Consider the following 23,427-nt stretch of genomic DNA (forward strand, 5'->3'; position numbering starts at 1 on the left):
CTTAATAGAGATTCGGTGCTAATTTTATGTCAAGATATCTTAAGCTTACGATGTCTTTTTATGTGAATTCAGTGCTAACAATTCAAGGATATATGTTTGCGTTGAGTGCAACCCTCCGCGTCGGTGTGGTTATTTCAAAAAGCACTGGTCCTTCTTTGGCATCATAGTTTAACTCTCTGCTCTCGATAAGTCCACTTTCTACATCATAGTTCATTGCAGATACCCTTCATTTCTATATAGAGAAGGATTAGTGTAACGATTAGTTTTTCAGATCATGGAGTCTAAACTTTCGTATGAGGATGCTTGGAATGGGCAATCAAAGAGAGCGTATATTAAAAATTCACTGTGAAAGTTGTTTTCATGCTCATGTTATTGCTGTAAAAAAATCATCTCTCGTAGCACATATATACAATAACCATGAAGACGAACCTAATGCGTAGGACAGTAGCGTCTTATGCTATGCTATCTATATATCGAAAATCAAGAATAAGTGCATCGTTATATTTGAATTGTGTGTGGAACCAATAATAAGATCCCTTAGTAATTCAGGTAAAAGCTTTGAAACAAATACTTAATTAGTATATCGACCTATTTGAATTAGGTGGATTTTTCTTTTGCCCGTTGCAACACACGGGCACGATCTGGGCTGATTGCTCGTGTGGATGAAGCACAAGCACATGATTTGTCAACAGCCGACCCCTTTGTAGGGCTTCTAGGGGTGCACCGTTTTGATGGAACTTGATTAGTCACTTGTCTGCAGTATTTTAATATTTGGTGTCTCTATTCCTAGAATATTGTAATTTGTCAATAGACTGATATATTCTGTTATAACTAGACCTCTTCATCTAATCTTTCTTGACATGGGGCAAATTGTTCTTGTAGGTAAGGAATGCTTGTAGCTTTGCTTCCCGTTAATCAATTGAATACTTTTGATTTCACATGAATGATGCTGTCCAGATTTAGTAGCGAGAGGAATAACAGAATTATTTGGGCTTATTTTCATATTATTATTATCATCTTGTTGAATGCTTCGTATATTGCAATATAAATATTTTATTGCCCGTAGCAATGCACGGGCATGATCCTAGTTATCATAACAACCTGACTTGTGTGCCTTCCTTAGCAACCAGCAACTAGTTGCAGATAAAAGTTGTTTCCATGGTTTCCCTGACCTATCCATCCAACTACCCAGGAAAAAGAAAGTAAAGCTTTCAGGTGGAGAAGAACCAAACATAACAACTGCAATGCGCCAACAAAGTGAGCCTGGAGAGAAATTTGTACTCTTACTTCTTATGATAATTTTTGATAAAATAATTTTCTTTTGATAATATAGCATTCAGGCACAAGTAACCATGTCAGGGATTACTTCTTCAGTATTGTGCTCAAGCCATGAAGCCATAGCCCACATGATGTTGAACCAAGACATGGCAACTCAACAGTCTTTTCTTCCTCATAATTCAGAACTCATACACAAGGCAAGTTGTTCGCACGTGATAAACCTAGCAACATCTAAAGTCAGTGGTATCACCGGCTTTTCTCCATTGCTGCCTCAGATGCCCCACAGGAATACGGCATACATGAATTCCATCATCATCAATTTGTTACGTCATTAGGTGCATTTGTTGATGGGGATTTGATTGCACATTTTCATTATGGACAAGGGCCAAACCAAATACGAGATTATCAGAGATGATTGCGCGCGTAGTGGAGTCTAGGGATTTAGTCTATGAATAAATACCTTGAGGTGGAAATCTGGAAGGCGCGCGTAGTGGAGTTTCCTATGCGAATTTTGCACCGTACGACCCAGCTCAGTCCCAGCTTTTGCTCCCACCACCGCCGCCGCGTTCTTCCCTTCGGGCGGTAAGAGCAAAGCCCCACCTCACCAATTTCTCCGCTCAGGCTCTACTCCTCTACAACTCGCCGCCTCCAATGGCTGCCAATCCTGAGCAGTGGGCACCAGGTAGGCAAGTGAGCTGAGGCAGAAGAACATGACCAGCTGCTAACCTGCAACATGTGAAATGGGCCTTGGGCCTATACACGTTCAATGTTAGACCTAGCCTTTTCTTTGGGTCTTCCCTCCTCCGACAGGCGTTTTATTTTCTCTTTGCTAGCGTGCGGTACTAGTATACATCGCATATGCGATGATTTCTTCATCTATCGCATGAAAGAATGTGTACGTGGGCTGTTGGGTAAACTACGTAGCCCAATAACCTTTTCAGTGCAGCAGGAGCCTACGACCATGCACGCATCTAGACAGAAGTGAATCATTCGATGTCAGAGTGGTTGTTGCATGGACTTTTTTATCTCTTCTTCCTCTTCTTTTGATGCATACGTTGCTACTGATTTTGTTGTGTGGTTGTGCATGCAAGCATGTCAAAGCCCAACGCGTCCCTCTCTATTTTCTCCTTCTCTTATTTCTTTCCTTTTTATTGAAGGCTGTTTTTTCTATTATTTTCTTTCTTCCTTGTGTTTATCCATTTATTTTTTCTTTCCATTTGTTCCTTTATTTAATTCCAACACTTTGCCTTATCGTGTTCCGTTTCTTTTTTCTTCTTCTTTTTTCATTCTATTCATTTCCTTCCATGTTTTTTCTTCTTTCATGTTTACCTTTTCCCTTCTTATGTCAATGTGATTTTGCCCTTTCTGTTTCCTTGTGTTTAGGTAGTTATTTTGTATCAAATTAGTTTTGTGAGTTCTCATACAAATTGTTTTAGATATATTTCCTCTGTCCCATAAAATTTATTTATATGTACATATTTATTCTCTATATAAAATTATCTATTCACGTGTGTGTATATATTTTGTTCACATTTACAGATTTATTTGTTCATGATGTTATTATATTTCTTTGATTTATATACTAAATTGTTCAACAGTCATGATATTTTGTTCACTTTATAAAATAAATTATTTGACAGTAAAAATGATGTTATAATATTTTTTTGGGATGTTAATTATTTATTATTTTATATAAAATAAATTATTAGTTTGTAATAATAACTAGTTTACATGTGGTTCCTGTTTTTTTAGATTGATTTGATTGTGATGCTAAATTATTTGTTGGATCATTTAGACTAAGTTGTTCGACGTTGTGGATTTATTCGATTTATTTGTTCATGATGTTCAGTTTTTATGTTTTTTCTTGTACAATCAAATGTTTGTGATGCTGCATCTTTTTGTTCACATTATGCTATTTTTTGCTCATCATGTTTAATATTTTGTTCTCAAAAAGGTTGATTTGTTCGTGGTATTCAAGAATTTGTTTGCATTACTCACAACTAAATAATTCTTATTTAAAAAATATTTTCAAAAAAATATTATCAAAACATAGTCAAGTGGGGTCTTGTTTTTAAGATTTTGTCATAAGAAATACAGTGGTGCCATCGAAATCCAATTTGGATGCTCGGTTTATGAGCTATGACTTTTTTGTCATCAACTTTGTCTTCTCTTGCATGCATGTATGGAACAGTTGTTTCTTTATTCCTCTTCGCACACACGATTTTCATGATAAAGCTGGACCTTATTGTTCCTTATGATGTTCGGTGATAAATATAGAAGGTGACATTGGAGGATTTTGTCGCCTCTTGTGACACATAGACACACCCTGTGGCACTTATCCTTTTTTATCGAGAGGGTGAGAAAGACGGCAAAGAAAGTCCTCACATAAAAAAGGAAAAAGGCTTTCCCCAAATTTGCAGGATAATACAAAATTTTGGGAAATAAAATTAATTGGCTATTCAATTTTCCATCAATAAATATTTGTTTCTAGCCATCAAAAAGGGATCAAAAAAATCTGTTAATAGCTAACCAGAAAGGAAAACAACCTCACATTAGTTTTCCTCCAAAATTCCTATAGATGCATGCATCCCATAAGACTCCTTCATAGGGTGCAATCCTTTGTTCCAAAGAAAAATAGGAAGTTCCTTTTATTCTTTTCCCATAAGAAGCACATAACTCCTATTCATTTCCTTCCTAGTTTTTCTTCTTTTGTCTATACTTTCTCGCATCTCATGTCAATGTGATTTTTTCCTTTCCATTTTGTTTTTCTTACTTGTGTTTAGGTAGTTATTTTGTATCAAATTAGTTCTATGAGTTCTCATACAAGTTATGTTAGATATATTCCCTCTGTCCCATAAAATTTATTTATAATGTACATATTGGTTCCCTATATAAAATTATCTATTCACATGTGTATATATTTTTTACACATTTATAGATTTATTTGTTCGTAATGTTATAACATTTGTTCAATTTATATACTAAATTGTTCGACAGTTAGAATATTTTGTTCTCTTTATAAAATAAATTATTCGACAGTAAAAATAATGTTATAAAATTTGTTTGAGATGTTAATTATTTATTCTTTTATATAAAATAAATTATTAGTTTGTAATAACAACTAGTTTACATGTGGTTCCTGCTTTTTCGGATCGATTTGATTGTGATGCTAAATTATTTGTTGGATCATGTAGACTAAGTTGTTTGACGTTGTAGATTTATTTGATTTATTTGGTTGCGATGTTCAGTTTTTATTTTTTCCTACACAATCAAATTTTTGTGATGCTGAGTCTTTTTTTCGTATTATGCTATTTTTTGTTCATCAGGTTTAATATTTTATTCTCAGAAAATATTCATTTGTTCGTGATATTCAAGAATTTGTGCGCAGTGCTCACAAGTAAATAATTCATATTTAAAAATATTTTAAAAAAATATTATCAAAATATTAAGTGGGGTCTTGTTTTGAAGATCTTGTTATAAGAAATATAGTGGTGTAATCGAAATCCAATTTGGATGCTTAGTTTATGAGCTATGACTTGTATGGGTGATGTCATCAACTTTGTCTTCTCTTGCATGCATGTCTCGAACTCCTCTTCGCACACAGAAATGGTGAAGAAAATCCTCACGTAAAAAAGAAAAAAGACTTTCCCCAAAGTTGTAGGATAATACAAAATTTTGGGAAATAAAATTAATTGGCTACTCAATTTTCCATCACTAAACATTTGTTTCTAGCTATCCAAAAGGGATCAACAAATTGTGTTAATGGCTAACAAATTGGAAAACAACCTCACATTAGTTTTCCTCCAAAATTCCTATAGATCCATGCATCCCATAAGACTCCTTCATAGGGTGCAATCCTTTGTTCCAAAGAAAAACAGGAAATTTTCTTATAGAATTAGAATCCATCAAATACTAAATTTTCTTATACGATTGGAATCCATCAAATATTGTTTTCCTTTTGTTCTAGAGGAATAAGGAGTAAGAAGGTGCGTAGGGCATTTTTGCCTTTAGGTTTCACATGGGGCAAGAAGGATATTTCATATTGTTATTACTGTGACAGCTGGGTGCTGAGATGCCCTGTACATGTGGGCCTCTATGTCATGGATGGACTATATTGGAGAGATTCAAACCTTGCAAGAGAATTTTCAAGGACTAGGTGGAAAAATCTAACATTATGAGAACCAAATCGAATTAAACTTCAGGGACCACAAAGTCTATTTCGCTAGCTTGAACCGAGACTTTTCAACCTGCTTACCCAATCGTCGAACCATCATTTGACCCTTTTTTTGTGATATACAAAAGTTATCCAGTGTCTTATAAAAAAACAAGAAAGGTTATCCAGTGACAGTGAGCATCAGCTTGCGAGAGAATTGACGCAAGTAGCTAGCGACTGCACTGCATCTTTCAATTGTCTGCACACCTCCACTTTATATACCTACCTGTGTTCGCATCATTTTTACAACAGCTACGTCCTTATAGATGCTACGGTAATTTTTCTCGCAAAAAAATGTTATGGTAATTAATTCTAGAGTTGCTATTCACCTGCCCTAAAAAACATTGGACTTCCAAAACCTTCTTAAGGTGGCTAAATAATACATATGCGTATATCCATTCTAAAATTTAAGGCATTTTAGTTTGTCATAAGTGAAATCTCTTAATCTTTGATATAGCTTATAGAAAAATGTATTAACATCCATAATAAGAAATAAATATACCATCAATATATATCTATGATGGATTTAAATTAAACTAATTTGATGTTATATATTTTAGAATTTTTAGTATATTTTTCTATAAATTTATCAAAATTAAAGAAGCTTTACTTGTGATAATAAACATAAAACGTCTAGCCAAAAAGTAGAGGGAGTATGCATATATGTAGGAAAGGTATTAATCCTTGTTAGGTTGAGCTTGGCAGAGCAACGATTTACTGTTGAAGGCAGATTTAAGCTATCTTATCCGTCCTTTTTTCTTCAAAATACTTTACGTATACAAATGCTCACATATATGCACACACCTTCTATAGAAGTAATTTTGAGAGGCACCGAGCCGGTGGATTTTGAGATTGACAAAGTCATCACGCGCTTCTCACCGTCGACGTTCAGTCGTGTCAGTGCTGAGGTCAGGCTTTTAAATAAGGTGAGAGTTTTGTGTCGGTGACGGTTCCTGCTCGATCGTTGCACAAGTCCAGGACGGTGACCAACTCCACAGCACGATTGACCCAGTCTGATCCATATCAAAAGATAAAAAGCAAAGGAACTGGGGAGAGATCTGTTGTAGTACATGCCGGCCGGGCAGGAGCAAAGAATTAGGATGGCCTGTGAGGCTACCAAGCTTGGATTACCCCCTGTCCAAAGCTTCTTCATCACCATCCTCCTAATCATATGTCCACTGTTCTTCTCCCCCTTGAAACCATGCACATGCTCCAGCTCCAACCAGAATCGGATTGCTAGGTACTCCTGGAACACCACCTTCGAGCAGATGAACCAGGGCCTCTTGTTCCGCCGCCGCCGCGGCGACGAATCGTCGGTGACCTTACAACCAGGCAGCCTCGGCTACTACATGAGGAATTCATCTCAGCTTGGGTTCAACTTGACCGATCAGGGGTGGTTCGTCATCCCCAAATGGTTTGATCCATGGAAGACGAGCCGCGGTGACGAAAGGATGGACCTGCATGAGGCATCTTTCAGCATCGTCTTCACCCTGACCGTAGTAAGCACAAGCAGAAGCACTCTCTTATTCGACATCCTCCCGAGACTTGAGCCTCCCTCTGACGACACTGGGGGTTTTAGGCCCATGAGCTTTCAGCCTGTCAAGATCGACACACTGGAGAACACAGCGTTTCATTCTGGAAGAACAATCCGGGTTACAAGTGTCTTCCTGCCACGGGAAAACGATGATCCTAACAATAATGCAGGGAGACGATACGGCGTGCGGATCGATTACGATCGCGCTGCGCACAACCTCTCTGCTTACCTAGTTCTTGATGGAGGAACAGAGACGGTGCCTGACGAAGCCACAAAGCAACTGGATGCCAGAGACGCCCTTTCTCCGGATGGCTTAGTCTTGGCCCTCTCGTCCACCATGGGTCAGCTCTTGCAGCTCCATACCTGGAGCTTCACGATCGAGGTCCCGGAGACTGTGCACTCACAGGGGCCCAATACTGTCACCATACTGTCTTCCGTCCTCGGATCAGCGGCTGCAGCATCCGCCATTGCCGCCGCTGTCTACCTCTACTTGAACTCCAAGTACTGGAGGTGGAAGAAGGATCTGGACCAGCTCTCCAAGAATATGCAGCGCCTTCCTGGTGTGCCGATGCAGGTCGACTTCGCCGACATCAGGAAGGCCACCAACAACTTCCATGAGAGCACGAGGCTGGGCCAAGGCGGGTTCGGCGCCGTTTACAGGTGCAGGCTTCCTGCTGCGAAGAAGGGAGAGTTCATGGAGGTTGCTGTCAAGAAGTTCACCCGGGCCGATAGCCGGGGGTACGAGGACTTCCTGGCGGAGGTCAGCATCATCAACCGCCTCCGCCACAAGAATATCGTTCCTCTCGTCGGTAAGCTTAATTCTACTCTCTCTTTTTTTGCATAAGTTGTACTATCCATTTATTATGAGATAGTCCTCCCTTCCAAATTATACTTCATTTTGATTTTTCTAAATGAGTAAATTACATCCACTATACAACTTGTAAAATAATCGATCTAGTACAATAACTTGACAGGTGGGTGCAATTTATCCAACAACTTGTAAAATACTCAATTTAGTACAATAACTTGACAAATAGATGCACCTACAATCAGTGGCAGAGCTTGAGCAAAGCAACAGGAAGGGCCAGCCTAAGTAATTAGAAAAAGCAAGCTCTAAATACTAATAAACAGTAGCCATTTTGGTACTGCATATGCAGAAAATTGTGTCTCGCAGCGGCCGTGGCTCACTATGGCCTCCACTAAGCTCTGCCTCTGCCTCTGCCTACAGTCCAAACTTTACAACGATAACGTTTTAAGCAAAGTAGATATATGGACATGTGTATTATTATTATTTTACAATAAAAATCATAGATCGTGACTAGTCTGTTACTTCAGAACTATGTACGTAACTTATTTGTTTCCTAAGTTGTTTACTAGGTAAAATTGAAACAAATTTAGAATTACGCCATTGCCATTACCGAAAGATCAAAGTCCATAAAAGAGATCATGGATTTTAGGTTTTTCTTCCGCGTTTCTGATCATGTATTAAACAACTATAAAGAAGCATGTCTGTTTCTGTTATTTTAGCTCATTTTACTTTCTGAACAAATACATGATGTTTTAAAAATATTTATGTGAAATTTGTAAAAGGTATTGTCAGTATGTATTAACATATTCAGTTTTTAGCTGAACAAAAATGCAAATAATCAAACATGTAAAAATAGTGAGGGTGAATTTATCAACGTTGAGTATGAAATTGAGTATTCTTAATTAAAATTAAACCATTGTATGAAAACAATTAATACAAAAATATAACATTAATTTTTCTAATCGTTGAAGGTTCTAGTCCTAGCCGAATACGCTACCATTGCGATACGAATATCAATGGTCAAATAATGCTCAATAACTTATTTTGACGCGAATATACTCTAGCCTAGCATTAGCAAATATGTTATTTGTCATATAATTTGGACTGTAGATGTGCCGATTTGCCAAGTTATTGCACTAAATTGAACATTTTACAAGTTTTTGGACTAATATGCACCCCACCTATCAAGTTATTATACTAGATTGAGCATTTTACAAGTTGATGGACCAATCTGCACCCACTTGAAAGTTATTGTACTAGATTGAGTATTTTACAAGTCAGTGGACCAATCTGCACCCACCTGACAAGTTGTTGTATGGTGGGTGCAATTTACTCTTTCTAAATTCATAGCTTTTGCTATGTATCTAGACATAGTGTATATCTAAGTGTATAGCAAAATTAATGTATCTAAAAAAGCTAAAACAACCTAAATTGGAGGGAGTATACGGTAATTAGAGAAATTTAAGAGTGCTTGAAAAAAATAAGAGCCGTCCATCCGGTGATATGTTCTTTGTTGGTCATATCTAAAAACCATTCTCCACCTTTGGTCGAAAAATATGTTCCATTCTGTTTGGTGTATTTTTTATAAAGAAATTTTATTGATTTTAAATGAGAAAGATTTTAGATCAAAGTAATATAATCCATCTAAAAATACTGCCTTTTTTCGTCTACTCCTATCTTTGACTCTTAGCCGCATACAACATGTGGTTGATCTTATTATAAGGTTCAGGTGAGATGTCACATCACACTGAATTAGTCCATGCGGGTGGCAAGTATCTTGCAACAACAGCTACACTTTACCAAGTACATATGCCATCACCAAATCCATCAACACCACACATCTTATCCCACACACAACCGTTCCACCAAATACATCTATTTTACACCTTATGCAAAGGCATGAATTTTTAATGATAAACAATACGATGTAATTTCGTTCTTTTTAATATGATTGGCATCTCTCATGCATATCGGTTCGTTTAAAAAAAATACGACGTGACTTCAGATCTTTCATCTATCTTCTTGTCGGCATAGTCTAATGTCCACCACCTTCCTTTTACTCTTTGCTCGACTGAAATCTCAATGATGAAACCAATCCAAACTCCAAGGCGCAGGAAAATCATGGAAACCGTACAAAGGTAATAAGCTGGGTGGTGAGGCTACCATACATAGTTGACTATTCAAACCGTTATCTAGGTTGAGTAAGAGCTATTCTAAGGACATAAAACATAATTATGCAAGTTTTTCCCTATATATATAATTAATTAAATTGATTACTAATGATATAACGAGGTATAACGACAATAGGAAACTTTTAAATAATTAAATTCAAATAAACTCTAAAAAATATGAGACCTTTTTCCAATCTAGCCTCACATATACTCCCTCCCTTCTCTTTTGATAGGGATATTTTCAAATTTATATACTCCCTCCATTCTCTTTTGATAGGGATATTTTCAAATTTTCAAATTTCTCTTTTGATAGTCTATTTCAGTCTAACTACCCATCCAATCCATGGTTGTCTCAAGCCTAGCGTGTGACCCTTCATTCTTCCACATGAGATTGGCTATGTGAGCATCTAGAAGTCAGGACCTTGATTAATCGCTTGTTTACGAGGAATAGCTAATGGTATAATTAAATGAATGATAAGTAGAATTATTTTTTCTGATCATTATGCCAAGACAAAATAGGACTATCTAAGAGAATGGAGGGAGTAGTATGCATCATTATATTAGAAAGATAGTCGACTGACCCGGGGATACAAATTCCAATAAAAACCTTATGATGCTCTTCTTGATTCAAGTCTAATATATATCAACAAATTTTTTATTTGCACAAAAACATTCAGGGTGGTCTTACAACAGAGGAGAGCCTATTCTTATCTATGAGTACATGCCTAATGGCAGCCTAGACCAACAGCTCTTCAGCAGGAGCGGCGATAAGCAGCAGAGTTGTATTCACCAGTGGGGCACTCGCTACAACATCGTCAGGGACATTGCAACTGGATTGCAGTACGTTCACCATGAGTACGAGCCCATGGTGCTCCACCGCGACATCAAGGCGAGCAACATCTTGATCGACCTCACCTTCCAAGCTCGCCTCGGCGACTTCGGGCTCGCCTGCGTGCTCGCCGACGGCAAGAACTCCTACACCGACCATGGTGCCCCTGGCACCATCGGTTTCCGGTCGCCGGAGTACATATACAATGGCAGGGCCACGAGGAAGACGGACGTCTTCGCTTTCGGAGTGCTCGTCCTCGAGATCGTCACGGGGAAGAGGGCAGTCGGCAGGGACGACGTGCAGTTCGGGCATGTCACGGATTGGGCGTGGAAGCTTCATGCGGAGGGTAACCTACTCGCCGCCGTCGACGCCGCCGTGCTCACCGCCGGCGGCGAGTTTGACGCCGAGGAGGCTATACGGCTTCTGAAGCTCGGCATGGCGTGCAGCAACCCGAACCCGGCCGACCGGCCGAGCATGGTGGATGCGGTGAGGATCATCGCCAAGTCGGTGCCACCGCCGGACATGCCTCTTTCCAAGCCGCCGATGGTGTGGCCACCGGAAGGGTGGGACTCAGTGACATCTGATTGTAGCACGTCAACGAGTAACTTCAACAGGACCTCATCGACGTTCATGGTTGAGACGATGACGTCGGGCAGGGAAAGAACACATCTCTTCTGAAAATGAACGCCGCGGCAGATTGACAGGTTATCACCCCACCAGAAGGTTGATGATGAATTGAAGGTATTTTAGCTAGTACAGCCATGTTATGTACGAATAAGGTGGTTAGCGAAACAGAATAGGTTGGTACCATTGAAATGAAGCATACGAGATCCCGTGGATGTTCTAGTGTTTGTGATGAGTAATTTGCTAACAAATTGATCCCGTGGATGATCTAGTGTTTGTGATGAGTAATTGCCAACAAATTGGTCTGAAATCTTAGAACGAACCGAATACTACTGATACATGATTAAGGAAATAGAAGCAAACTCAAGTATACGTATCACTTCCAGGTAGACCTGCCAATTGGATTGGGTTTAATGGTTTTAATGGATCGGGTTTCTTTTGGAAGTTGTTTAGATCGGTTATTAATAGGCTGATTTATCAAATGGTTGGTTTGGATTCCTCCTAAGAGGAAATAGTTAGGGAGTGGTTTAGAGTGGGTTCCATTGGTTTGATTCAAAAAACAATTTAAGGATCCAATTCTTGATGTGGGCCCACATATAAGTCCAACTATACTTTTTCGCATGAAGTAGCTAATTATTAAACTAAATCATCTTCAATAAATTTCAATCAATTTGGTTAAAATTTTAAAGTGTGAAAAGGAGGTTTTAGTTCGAGGGTCCGACTCTTGATGTGGGGCCCATATATATGTCCAGCTATACTATTTTATACAAAGTAGCGGACACTTAAACTGAGTCATCTCCAACAAATTTCAATCAATTTCGCTAAAATTTTAAAGTGTGAACGTGAGGTTTTAATTCTAGGGTCCGGCTCTTGACACGGAACCCACATGTATGTTTAGCCATACTAGTTTACACAAAGTAGTGGGCAGTCAAATTGAGTCATCTCCAACAGATTTTGATGAATTTTGTTAGAATTTTAAGGTGTGAATGTGAGGTTTTAATTCTAGGATCCGGCTCTTAATGCGGGGTCCAAATGTATGTTTAGCCATACTATTTAGCATAGAGTAGCGGGCAGTCAAACTCTATCATCTCCAACAAATTTCGATCAATTTTGCTAAAATTTTAAGGTATGAACACGACGTTTTAGAGTCCGGCTCTTGATGTAGGACCCACATGTCGGACTCACATTTATTTCAAATATCTACGAGTTTTTTATATGAGCCCATAGGTTTATATAGCAGACCATGGTTTTTAATAGCAAACTTATGGGTTCTATCAACTAGTAGGGTGGATTGGTTTGGGTTTAAATAATATAAATACGGGATGAGTTATGTTGAAAAAATAAATTAACTTGATGTGAATTGGTGTGGATTAGAACTGGATTACAATCCAATTAGCAGGCCTGGTGCTATAAGCATGAACTGAAAAATAACTTCAGCTGAGATATCAAACTGAAACATATTTTGACACATGCCCATGAAGAATTCGACAAAAAGGAAAGATATGACCAAGATGACGTACTATCACTGTTCTTAATTAAACTTCTTAACATCTTCAACCCAGAACTTCTCCTCAGTTAGCACTTGATTCACCTATGGCAATGTACAGTAGACAGGCAGCATGATTACAACTTGGTCAACTTGCAAGCGAGACATACAGTTCAGGTACTCTATTTGATTAATGAGAAAGCATTATAACTCTGCCCCTTAGTCAAACTGAACAAAAATAAACATCATCTAGTTCTCAGGTCATGCACACAACCAAGATGGAATTTGAGTGCCATATATCTGACAGTTATGGTGTCAATACCGAATCAATAACAAAAGCAACCTGGTAAGGTTGGTTATTAGGGAAAAAAAAAGGCCACACCAACCAGAGGACAGATTCCTTGAAAAAAAGGCAGAAACCCCTGCCTGCATGGAAAGCACACTTTTTTTTTTTTGACTGAATCATCGAAGCACACTTAGACAGCAAATAGTTGCCACCAATCACCATAAAGCCTATACTATTCACTATTACCACAACTATTACCGGCATCAAATTTCTTCTTGAGCACCTTCAATTTGTCAACCACTTGATGCATCAAGTTTTTGTCCCTCCTGTGCTGCACAAATGCCTGAAAATTTTGAAAATAGCATTAGCTGGTTGAGGAACCGGTTTGCCCTCACTGAACCATGGATAGGAGGCATGATGATACTAGTTTCCTTGTACGCCTTCTTGACACGGCCCGACATCAGATCTATACTGTAGATCCCATCAACTGTCCATAGAAAAATGATACGAGCGCCATCCGCAAAGCCAACCACTTCAAGCGAGCTCGAGTAGGCGGCAGCAGGGAGCACCGCCTTGAGCTCGATGGATCTGCTCTGTTGCGCGCCTCCACCGGAACCAACTGTGCTAGAGCACATGAAGAGATTGGAGCCCACCACGGTGGCGAATCCCAGCCTGCCGTCCTCCGTGCTCATGAGAACAATGCGCTTGTAGTGGCATTCATCTGGTAGGACGCATCGAGGAAGTGGAGTGCGTTCCCAACGAGCAGGCTTGGCGCCAAATGGAGGACGCATTGAGGTCCCTGAGCGTAGGTCCGTTCGCTCCATGAGTTAGCATCTGATGAGTAGATGTATGCGAACATCTGCGAGCCATGCATTGGTGCCCACCAGCACGACGGTGAACGGCCTGCGACGGTTGCGGTCGCCGGCGGCGCCGCTGGCGGCGGGTGCGCAGAGCACCGCGGCGTTCCAACTCTGGTTGTCAGCGCGCGCGTAGTGCGGCAGCTTGGGGAGCTCCCTCCGCTCTTCGGCGACGGGGTCCCAGACGACGAGGGAGGCGTCGAGCGGGTTCCGCCCGACCTGCAGGGGCGCGCCGTGGAGGAGGACGCGGCCGTGGCGGGCGTCCAGGGCGCGCCAGCAGCGGGCGTGGGGCGGGCAGCAGAAGGAGGAGGCCGGGACGAAGTCGGAGACCGAGCCGAGGTAGCCGTGGAGCGGGGGCGGCGGGCGGTGGAGCTCGCTCCGACGGCGGCGGAAGACGGGGTCGTCGAGGATGAGGCGGCGCCAGCGCTTGCAGGTGAGCGACGCGCGGACACGCGCGGACGAGGATCCGCCGGGATGCGGAGGAGCACCTCATCCTCGAGCTCGGCCATCAGCTCCGGCGCCATCCTACGATGGCGTGGTGTTGGACGCCGGCCGAGGGTTTCGTCGGCGGCGGCGGAAACGGTCGGCTCAACTACACCAACCTGATCGAGCTCCCCGAAGGTGCGCCAGCGATGATAGGTACCTGCCTTGTCCATAATCAAACTGTTGTTGTTTTGTTTGATTCGGGAGCATCCCATAGCTTCATCGGGAATAAGACTGGTGAGAGATGTAAGCTGAGCATTGGTCGCACCAAAGGGTCATATGTGATCTCTACCCCGAAAGGGAAAATAGCTTCAGACAAGATAGCTAACCTTGTGCCTATCCAGTTAGGCCAGACTCTTTTTAGGGAGAATCTCATCATCCTTGACCTAGAAGGAATAGATATCATGTTATTGATGAACAAAGTTTGAATTGGAACCGGACTTATATTCATTTTTTGTCTCAAAAAGTTAATCAGCTTAGGTTCATATATATAGATAATAAAAAGAATAATTTGGATCTGCCATGTACTATTAAAATAAAAATGTTTCAATCGCGATCGCGAGAGCAAGACAATAAAAATTGGGTCTTGAAAAGCATTGTGAGCCGCCATGTGGGCGTGCCAGCATGGAACAAATTGGCATCCTAAAAGTATTTTCATATGACTCCTCGCAAAAAAAAAGCATTTGCTTTTGACGAAAGGCATGCGATGTGAGAAACCTGACACTGGAAGAATACAACCTCTGATGTCAAAACAGCAACATCAGCAGTTCTCTCTGCTACCACCCCCGGCCTGAACATTTCAGAACATTGATGTTTGTTTCCTGCTACAATAAGAACACTTCATTCACTCATGCAGACTCTGCATTTTACTACCTCTGCACACTGAAATTTTTTTATAAAAAAAATAATATAACAATTCATGACAAATGGTGATTGCATACATTTGATGACGAAGACCACCTGATTGCAAAATGTTCGTAACAACATTACTATGGTTTATGGAGTTTCCGAAGGAAAAAAACATGATTTGCAGAGTCTTTAGGGTACCGGAAAAATGTGCGGGTAGCCAGATGTACATACCAATCCAATATTTCAGCAACAGAAGAAAGGATTAAACACTCACATTGTTGGCTGCGTACATTGGTTAAAGGAAATATGATTGCATATAAACATGACAGTAATATGATACCAGGGAACCGATAAAACGTGCATACAGGCATACAGCTACATGTGTAAACCGATCCACCATTTGCACAACAAAAGAAATAACTGAACCTGGTTAATGTGAATCAGAAAAGTAAGTCTTCGAAAAGGTGCATTAGGGTGCAGAATTAACTCTAGAACAGTCAAGTTGTTCAGTGTCATGCTTCAGAACTCGTACACGAGGCAAATTGTTTCACTGTTAGAAACCTAGCAATCTGAAACAGCTGAAGACAGACAGTGGCATTCACCAGCTTTTCTCCGTTGCTGCCTCAGATATTCCGCAGGGAAATGGCATAAATGGACACTAAAGAAATTACACATTATGCGAAAGAAACATGGCTTTCCTTCTCAGCTAAACCATATAACATTTGGTCCAGCCTTAATCATTCTAACCTTAGCAGCAAAACCAAATTCTGAACATGAATGCTCACAGGCAATGAAACAGAGCAGATACCGAAGAAATGAACTGTGCAGGAAAGTAGCAAATGGAATACTTAAGATTCATATAGTTAGCATCACTCCCCAGCACAATAACCAGCTAGAAAGATTCAGTTTAACTCTCAGAATACAAATATGCAATCAGCAAGTTTAGCCCTCAGCAAAGAATAATGTGTTGACTTCACAGCAAAGACAGAAGAAGCTCCTAGATTCCACAGAACTTCACCATCATCAATTCCGCAATAGTGAGCAAGGCTTGCTTGAATTAATGTTTCATTTTATTCAAAACTGACAAAGTATTGCCCAAAGCAACCTCATAAGCATGGATCTTAGCGAACTAGTAACACCCTAACATCTCATTCACAAAGACGACGTTATGAAATGAAAGTGGCTTCTTAGGATCCACTGGATATCGCTGCAGAAGAGGGCGCACTCGTGATCCACTGGATCAGAGTACTTAACTTGCATAAAAGCAACTAATTCTAGGAGATAGGCTAGCTAAACTGGAAGCAGGCGACCAGTACAACATTAACGTCAAATTTTTCTTCGATTTACATTCACTTCCCAGTTCCACTGCGAACAGAGTGTTATTCCCACCTGTAGCATATTTCCTACTTGATTTTGAAGCCCTTGCTCCATCATCTTGAGTTTTTTACTTCATCCTCTTGATCAACTCCCGGCGTCTCAACGGTAATGACTGATCTCAGTGCCGCTGAAAAGCATAAATATTGAAAAATAAGATTGGCTGATTGTGGAATTGATATGCCATCAGATAAAGTTCTGTTAAAAACAAACCACTTGTTCCAACAAGTTGCTAAGTAGCTAAACAGGAACAGTAACTTTTATCTCAGCTCCAGCAGTGAACAGAAACATTTGCACAAATAGTTAAGAGGAGATTAACTCAAACCTCCTGAGGAACACCTCTCTTTGTTTAAGACACATAGCATCATCCATATATTTTATGTTATTAAGTGACATTTAACTGATCAGACTCAAGAAATGTGCAGCATTTAACACAGACACAAAGTAGGCATCTGGAGCACAGAGTAACGACTTTACTGTGTTTTCAGCCTAAAATTGTCAGGACCCCATCGTATGCTACAGTGCTGCGCAGTGATTTTGGTTGTCCAAAATCGGGCAAGGGCCTAACTTACACTTTTTTTTAAACTGAAAAGATTGTTGGGCTCGTATTACTTAAAAGAGAAGGTAATACAAGACTACAACCTTGAGAGGTTATAGGCAGGAAAATAGAAAAGAAATGAAAAACAAAGAAAGGATGCTCGATTGGATTAGGACGTCAACATGACCCACCACACCACTCGGCGCGGCAGTGAAACCGGAATCTTTATAATATTCGCGGCATCCACCAACAAGCACCCTCGTGTAGTCGCCGAAACCTCCATGGGTAGCCCTGCGTCGACAGGGAATCTAACGGAAGCAAACTGCACCCCACCAAGGAGGCCATCGCCATGCAGGACCCTCCGCCGAAGTGTCGTTGCAGACACTGTCCTCCACCTGACAGAGTGATACCACCGAATCTGAATCTCTCGCAGGCTACCTCACAACACGCAGGGGCCTCGCCATATCCGTCGTTTGACTCCATCTCACTCTCATCACATACGGGAGCCTTGCCACACCCGCCTCGAAACTCCATGTCACGGATCTGTTTCTTTTATCACTATCGGTGTGAGGAGCGATTCTGCCCCGCTTCCCCAGATCTCCATCAAACAGCTGAGCCGCCGCCGCAATTCGGCCTCTTCTCGTTACTTCACCCGCGCACATAGCCTTCACCGCCACTTCAGGGAGTCAAGTCTGTCGCTTGCGTCGTCTTCCAACGATGTACCGCACCGGATGGTCCAGCCTAGCTGAAAAACCCACCGCGATCCGCTGCAAACCTAGTCATCCCACGATGTCGTTGCGGCAAACGCCGTTCTCAAACGCAGTTCCACGCCGCACTGGCTGTTGCCAAGCAACGCCAGCCGCCGTGATCCGCTGCAAGTCAACCAACTGACAATCGTAAACAACCCCTAACCGCCATCATGACTGTGATTGCCACCACGCGAGCTCGGCAGCCCCCTTCGAGCATGCCACATGGCGGGATTGCTGCCATCAGCTGTTGTCGCCCATCCGTCGCTCGTCCAGGATTGGATATGGTTTTCACCCGGAGGAACCCCGTATAGGAGGATTGTAGCTCCAAGATGACACCCCAACAGGAAAACAATGCCCTATGACACCATCGTCATCTGCACTGGCACGAAGGTCAACGAAAGCTTTCGTCTGGAGCATTCCAATCCGTCGTTCATTGAAAATGATCCACGCGCCGTTCATTGAATAAACTCCCATATCAGCGACTCATGTGACACGCCACGTTAATTAGCAAAATTACCCTAGCTAAAATTACGGCCACATTAAAAATGGGTGGATGACGGCTCGTCCTGACCTCACCTTGCAAAACCGTTTAACAGGTAGTGACCCAGGAAAGTTGATACTATGTACAAAACCACCGATGAAGTTGTGTATACCGTTTTTACTACTGCTTTTAGACATGCATAATAATATCTATGAACTTAGAAAAATTAAAATAACCTACAATTTAAAACAGATGAAATATTTCCGTGAGCTGAGGAGTCAGATGAACCCTTATAATATCTTAGGAGTTTATGTAAGCTTATTCCAATTAAAAATGGCGACGGTAAACCACTTTGAGCCAATTAAAAATGGCGACGGTAAACCAATTATATATATAAATAATTTCAGCCAGTTAGTTATTGAAAATAAAACCCCCTTCTTCTGGCACCATCAGACTTGTATTCTAGAGAAGAAGAGATGCCAACGAAAAGTCAAACTGCGACGTCCTCATTTGGAGCTCCACGGCTAAAGTTTAGTCCAATATTTTGATGCTATTTAGGACATGCAAATATGAGTTAATTGTAAAACTAGTTGCATAAGTCGTGACTAATTCGCGAGACAAACCTATTGATCCTAATTAGCTCATGTTGTGCTATTACAACAAATATGTGCTAATAATGGATTAATTAGGTTTAATAGATTCATCTTCCGAATTAGTCACGACTTATACAATTGGTTTTATAATTAGCTCACGTTTAGTCTTTCTAATTGGTATCAAACATCCGACCCAGACTAAAAATTAGTCCATGGATCAAACAACCTAGTCAAAGAACTTAACCCCATCGCCATCATCCTCGCAGGTCCTGACGTGGCGTGCCAGGTCATCCTCCTCCCCGTCCCCGTCCACGGGCCTGGCCCGGCACTCGACGCCCCGGGGAGGCGTCAGGTTGCACGGCTCCATGGACGCGGCCCGCCGGCACGGCGGCTTGGGGACCTTGTGTCCGTGCGCGGTGAGCAGGATCGTCGGCCGCACGCCGGCGAGGCTGCTGCTCACGTACCCGAACGTGGACATCCCGGAGGTGAGCAGCTCCTCCGAGAAGCTCAGCAGGTACACCTCCGCCAGCGCCCTCTGGTTGTGCGCCAGGCTCTCCGTCGCCTGCCGCTCCTCGTGCGTCGGCTGGAACACGCCCACCCACACGCCGCCGCTCTTGCCGGACGCCGCCGCATGCTCGTAGTACCTCGCCCGAAGCCGCTCGTAGTAGTCCGCGTACAGCGACGCGATCAGGATCGCCGTTGTCTTGCCGCCGGTGTCGGTATCAGCCGCCGCCGCGGCGGCGTCGCCGTCGCCATCGTCGGTTTCCGGAAGTATACGCTCCTGCCGGGAGCACGCGAGGATCTGGTTGTACATGTCGTCGACGGGGATGGAGCCGAAGCCGAACATCCTGATCTGCACGCCGATCCTCCTTGTCGCCGGCGCGAGGTAGGAGTGGTAGTACCTGGTGACGAGGCCCCACACCGGGTTGCTCGGGTGGAGAAGGTACCGGAGAAGGAGGTGGGACGCGGCCTCCTTCTCCGGGAACAGCCGCCGGAGCTCGTCCCGGAACTCGACGGTGACCGCGTACAGCGACGGCGCGAAGTAGAGGTCGCTGTACAGCAGCAGCCAGCTCACCTTCCCGATGGCGCGCTGGTGCTCGCCGCAGAAGAAGAGCCTGTCCGTCAGCTGCCACCCCAGGCTCAAGTACACGTACGCCGGCGCCGCCGTCGCGTTGCTCGCGGCCGTATCGTCGTCGTCGTCCACGACGGCGGCGATCTTCTTGTTGTTGAGGAGGGTCGTGTACGACGCCTCGGGGCTGACGCCGAGCCCGAAGAGGTTGGCGACGGGGAAGTCCTGGTGCGGGAGCAGCCACGTCGTGCCCGGGAACGGCTCGCAGAAGAGGTCGGCGGAGTCCGGCGGCAGCGCGACGAGGAAGACGCGGCCGGTGAGGAGCGCGTATAGGAAGCCGCTGGCCATGGACAGCATGCGGTTTCCGAGGCCGTCGAAGGGGAGCCACACGACGTAGCGGCACTCCGCGGCGGCGCTGCCTCTGCGACCGGAGCGGAGCATCTCGACGGCCTCGGCGTAGAGCGGCGTGCCGGGGGCGCACCGCCGGTGGCGGGCCTCGTAGGCGCGCAGCGCGCGGAGGAGGTGACGCGACGGCGCGTAGGGGAAGTGCTTGAAGTACCGCCACGACTCGTACCGGCTCCGGCACGACCGCCTGTCCATCCCGGGCGCCAGCAGCCCGCCGAGGAGCTCGTCGGCTTTCCCCTCCGTCGCATTGCCGGCGGCGCCATGACCATGACGAGAAGCGTCGTCCATAAACCCTTTGTGAATTCGAAGCAACCATTGATGAGAGCTCAGATTTGTATATATACATATATGCATGTACTAGCAAACATGCAACGCGAGAAATGGCATGGAAATGATGGGTGACCATCGTAGGTACCTCCTCTTCCATTGTTCATGGCGGTGAGCTTGGCACTCGCGATCTCCCAGACCGTCGACGCGCTCTCCTGGCCGAGGACGAAGAACGCGAGGAGAAGCAGCGCCATCACGCCGGCGACGAGCATCACCCGGCAGCGCCTTGCCGGCGGCCATGGCTCCGCCACCGCCGCCGCCGCCGCTGGATCCTCCTCCTGCAGCTTCGGCGGCACGGCTCCGGCGACGCCGCCACTGCTCATCTCCATGTCCATCGATCGTGATCACCTCTGCATGGCCTATCGGAAGAACTGTAGCTGCCGGCAAAGGCTAGCTAGCTTAATTGAGGCTGCCACACGTAGCTACACCTGCACAAGTTGGAAGCAGGACTTCCTGCCCCCGTTCGTCACAGCGATCCGGCCGTGAGGGCGCCGATCATCTAACGCTGGTACATGTAATGAATTGACAAAAGAATTAGTCTTGGACTACTTGTATTATTTTTTTCGTTTTTTTTCCGAAACGAACCGGACCGGACAGGAGAGTTGTCGATTATATTAAAAATGAGGAGTTTCAGATTAAGGGCCTGTTTGGCCAAGGACTAAATTTTAGTCTTCCACTTTTAACTTAAAATTTAGCTCTTGGGATCCAAACAGGAGGGCAAAAAGTGGCAAATAGCTAAACTTTGGGCTAAAAACTTTAGCTCCCAAAGAAACGCTAAACTGGGCTAAAAGTGGTCCTCCCCACCATTTTCCACCCCCTGCCCCCCTTTCCTCTCTCTCCTCCGCCTCCCGCCCACCGACACCCTCCTGTCCATCGCCGCCCGCCCCTGCCCACCGGCCTCCCTCACCGCCCGCCGGCCTCCCTCATCACCCGCCACCGTCGCCGCCCGCCCGCCCGTCATCGCCCGTCGCCTCCCTCACGCGGAGATCTGTTGGCGCCACCCCGCGATCTTGCCGCAGCGGGCAGCGGCGAGTCCGCGGGAGACCCTGGCCTCCGCCACAGTCGCCAGCGATGACGATGACGGCGCTGCCGCCTCGCCTTCCGCCACCTCCTCCTCTGCCTCCGCCTCGCCCCCGCCACCGCCGGTCACCTCCTCCTCCACCTCGCCAAGCCCCCACCACCACCTCGTCCTCCGTCTCTGCCTCGACCCCGCCGCCGCTGGCCTCAATGCCGCCGGCCGCCGTATCTAGGGGCCACGGCCGCCGGCGGGGAGGAGAGCGCCGCGGCCACCGACAAGAGGGAGGACGACGAGGACGAGGAGCTCGGCGGCGGGGCGGGGCGCGCCGGGCTGCGTGGGAAGGTGTTGCGGATGGTGGAGATCTTGCGGGCCTCGGCGGCGGCGCGGCCGAAGGCGGCGGTGAGGAAGTTGAAGGGGGGCGGGGAGGCAGCTGGTGGGTCCGGCAGCGAGAGGCGGTCGATGAGGAGGCGCTCAGCAGCGGCGCGCAGGGCGAGGAGCGGGCGCGACTCGGAGAGGAGCTCGGCGGCGGTGAGCTGCCTGCGAGTTGGTGGAGAGGAAGGGCAGGGAAGAAGGGTAAAAGGGTCTTTGTTGAACAGCATTTATGGACTTTAGTCCATTTTAGTCCATCGATCCAAACAGCCCAGCAGAACTAAATTTTAGGGGCTAAAGTTTATGAGCTAAAATTTAGCTCATGAACTACTGATCCAAACACCACCTAATTAGATGGACTACTTGTATTATTGGCAAAGCTGACATCGCTGCTAAATGAACATCATATATATCCTGATGCCTGAATTCATTTGAGAATTCAATTGTGTAATGGTTGCTCTTTGTTGCTTGCCTGTTTGTTTGTTTTTTCTCGAAGCTGTTTTAAATTTATTTGTAACAATGGTTGTTTATTTGTTGCTTCTTCAACTTGTGTTTGAATTTTATCCTGACGGTCCCTTTCACTGAAGCTTCTGAATTTGACCGCGCCGTATACATTTTGGCAAACCAAAATAGGCTACGCAGCAGCTTCCGCGCGCCTGGTTGGGCATGTGATGAGTCAGCTACGAAGTTGACATGCCTGTTCTTTTTTTTTTACTGATGGATCTAACCACTCCAAATATGAAAAACCGATGAATTTAAATTTGTCGCTCATGTCCAACCAATGGATAGAGATGTTCCTGATCGAGATGGCGCTAGCTGTACGCATGGGTTTACACTCGAGATGAAACTTAGTTAGTTGCAGATATGCTAATTTAGTCCGAATATAAAATTCAGAGTCAAACCGAGATCTCAGTTAGTTAAAACGGTTCACGAAAATAATATTCTCCTGAAAGGGATTATGTGAAAATAGTTGTAACACCCAAAATTTAAATTTTCCAAACTTAATAAAATTTGCCAAATTAAGGTTGTATTTAAATTCTTAGGCATTTAATAATCTTTCCAAAATTAAATTAATGCATCATAGGA

At 44.0% G+C, this 23,427-nt stretch overlaps 3 protein-coding genes across 3 annotated transcripts; 1 reads left to right on the top strand and 2 right to left on the bottom strand.

Moving 5' to 3' along the window:
- The first annotated feature begins 6,368 nt into the window (after positions 1-6,368).
- On the top strand, positions 6,369-11,738 carry LOC117842777 (L-type lectin-domain containing receptor kinase IX.1). Its single transcript, XM_034723288.2, has 2 exons — positions 6,369-7,834; positions 10,682-11,738. The coding sequence occupies exons 1-2, from the start codon at positions 6,562-6,564 to the stop codon at positions 11,509-11,511; spliced, it is 2,103 nt and encodes a 700-aa protein (XP_034579179.1). The 5' UTR covers positions 6,369-6,561; the 3' UTR covers positions 11,512-11,738.
- A 2,318-nt stretch (positions 11,739-14,056) lies between these two features.
- LOC117842785 (uncharacterized) lies at positions 14,057-14,610 on the bottom strand. Its single transcript, XM_034723297.1, has 2 exons — positions 14,575-14,610; positions 14,057-14,512 (listed from the first exon to the last, which is right to left on the bottom strand). The coding sequence occupies exons 1-2, from the start codon at positions 14,608-14,610 to the stop codon at positions 14,057-14,059; spliced, it is 492 nt and encodes a 163-aa protein (XP_034579188.1).
- A 4,435-nt stretch (positions 14,611-19,045) lies between these two features.
- LOC117843130 (probable fucosyltransferase 8) lies at positions 19,046-21,482 on the bottom strand. Its single transcript, XM_034723692.2, has 2 exons — positions 21,043-21,482; positions 19,046-20,920 (listed from the first exon to the last, which is right to left on the bottom strand). Exons 1-2 carry the CDS (start codon positions 21,287-21,289, stop codon positions 19,380-19,382), a joined length of 1,788 nt encoding a protein of 595 aa, XP_034579583.1. The 5' UTR covers positions 21,290-21,482; the 3' UTR covers positions 19,046-19,379.
- Between the last annotated feature and the right edge of the window lie 1,945 nt (positions 21,483-23,427).

The sequence above is a fragment of the Setaria viridis genome, chromosome 2, assembly GCF_005286985.2.
Source record: "Setaria viridis chromosome 2, Setaria_viridis_v4.0, whole genome shotgun sequence".
Taxonomy (NCBI): Eukaryota; Viridiplantae; Streptophyta; class Magnoliopsida; order Poales; family Poaceae; genus Setaria; species Setaria viridis.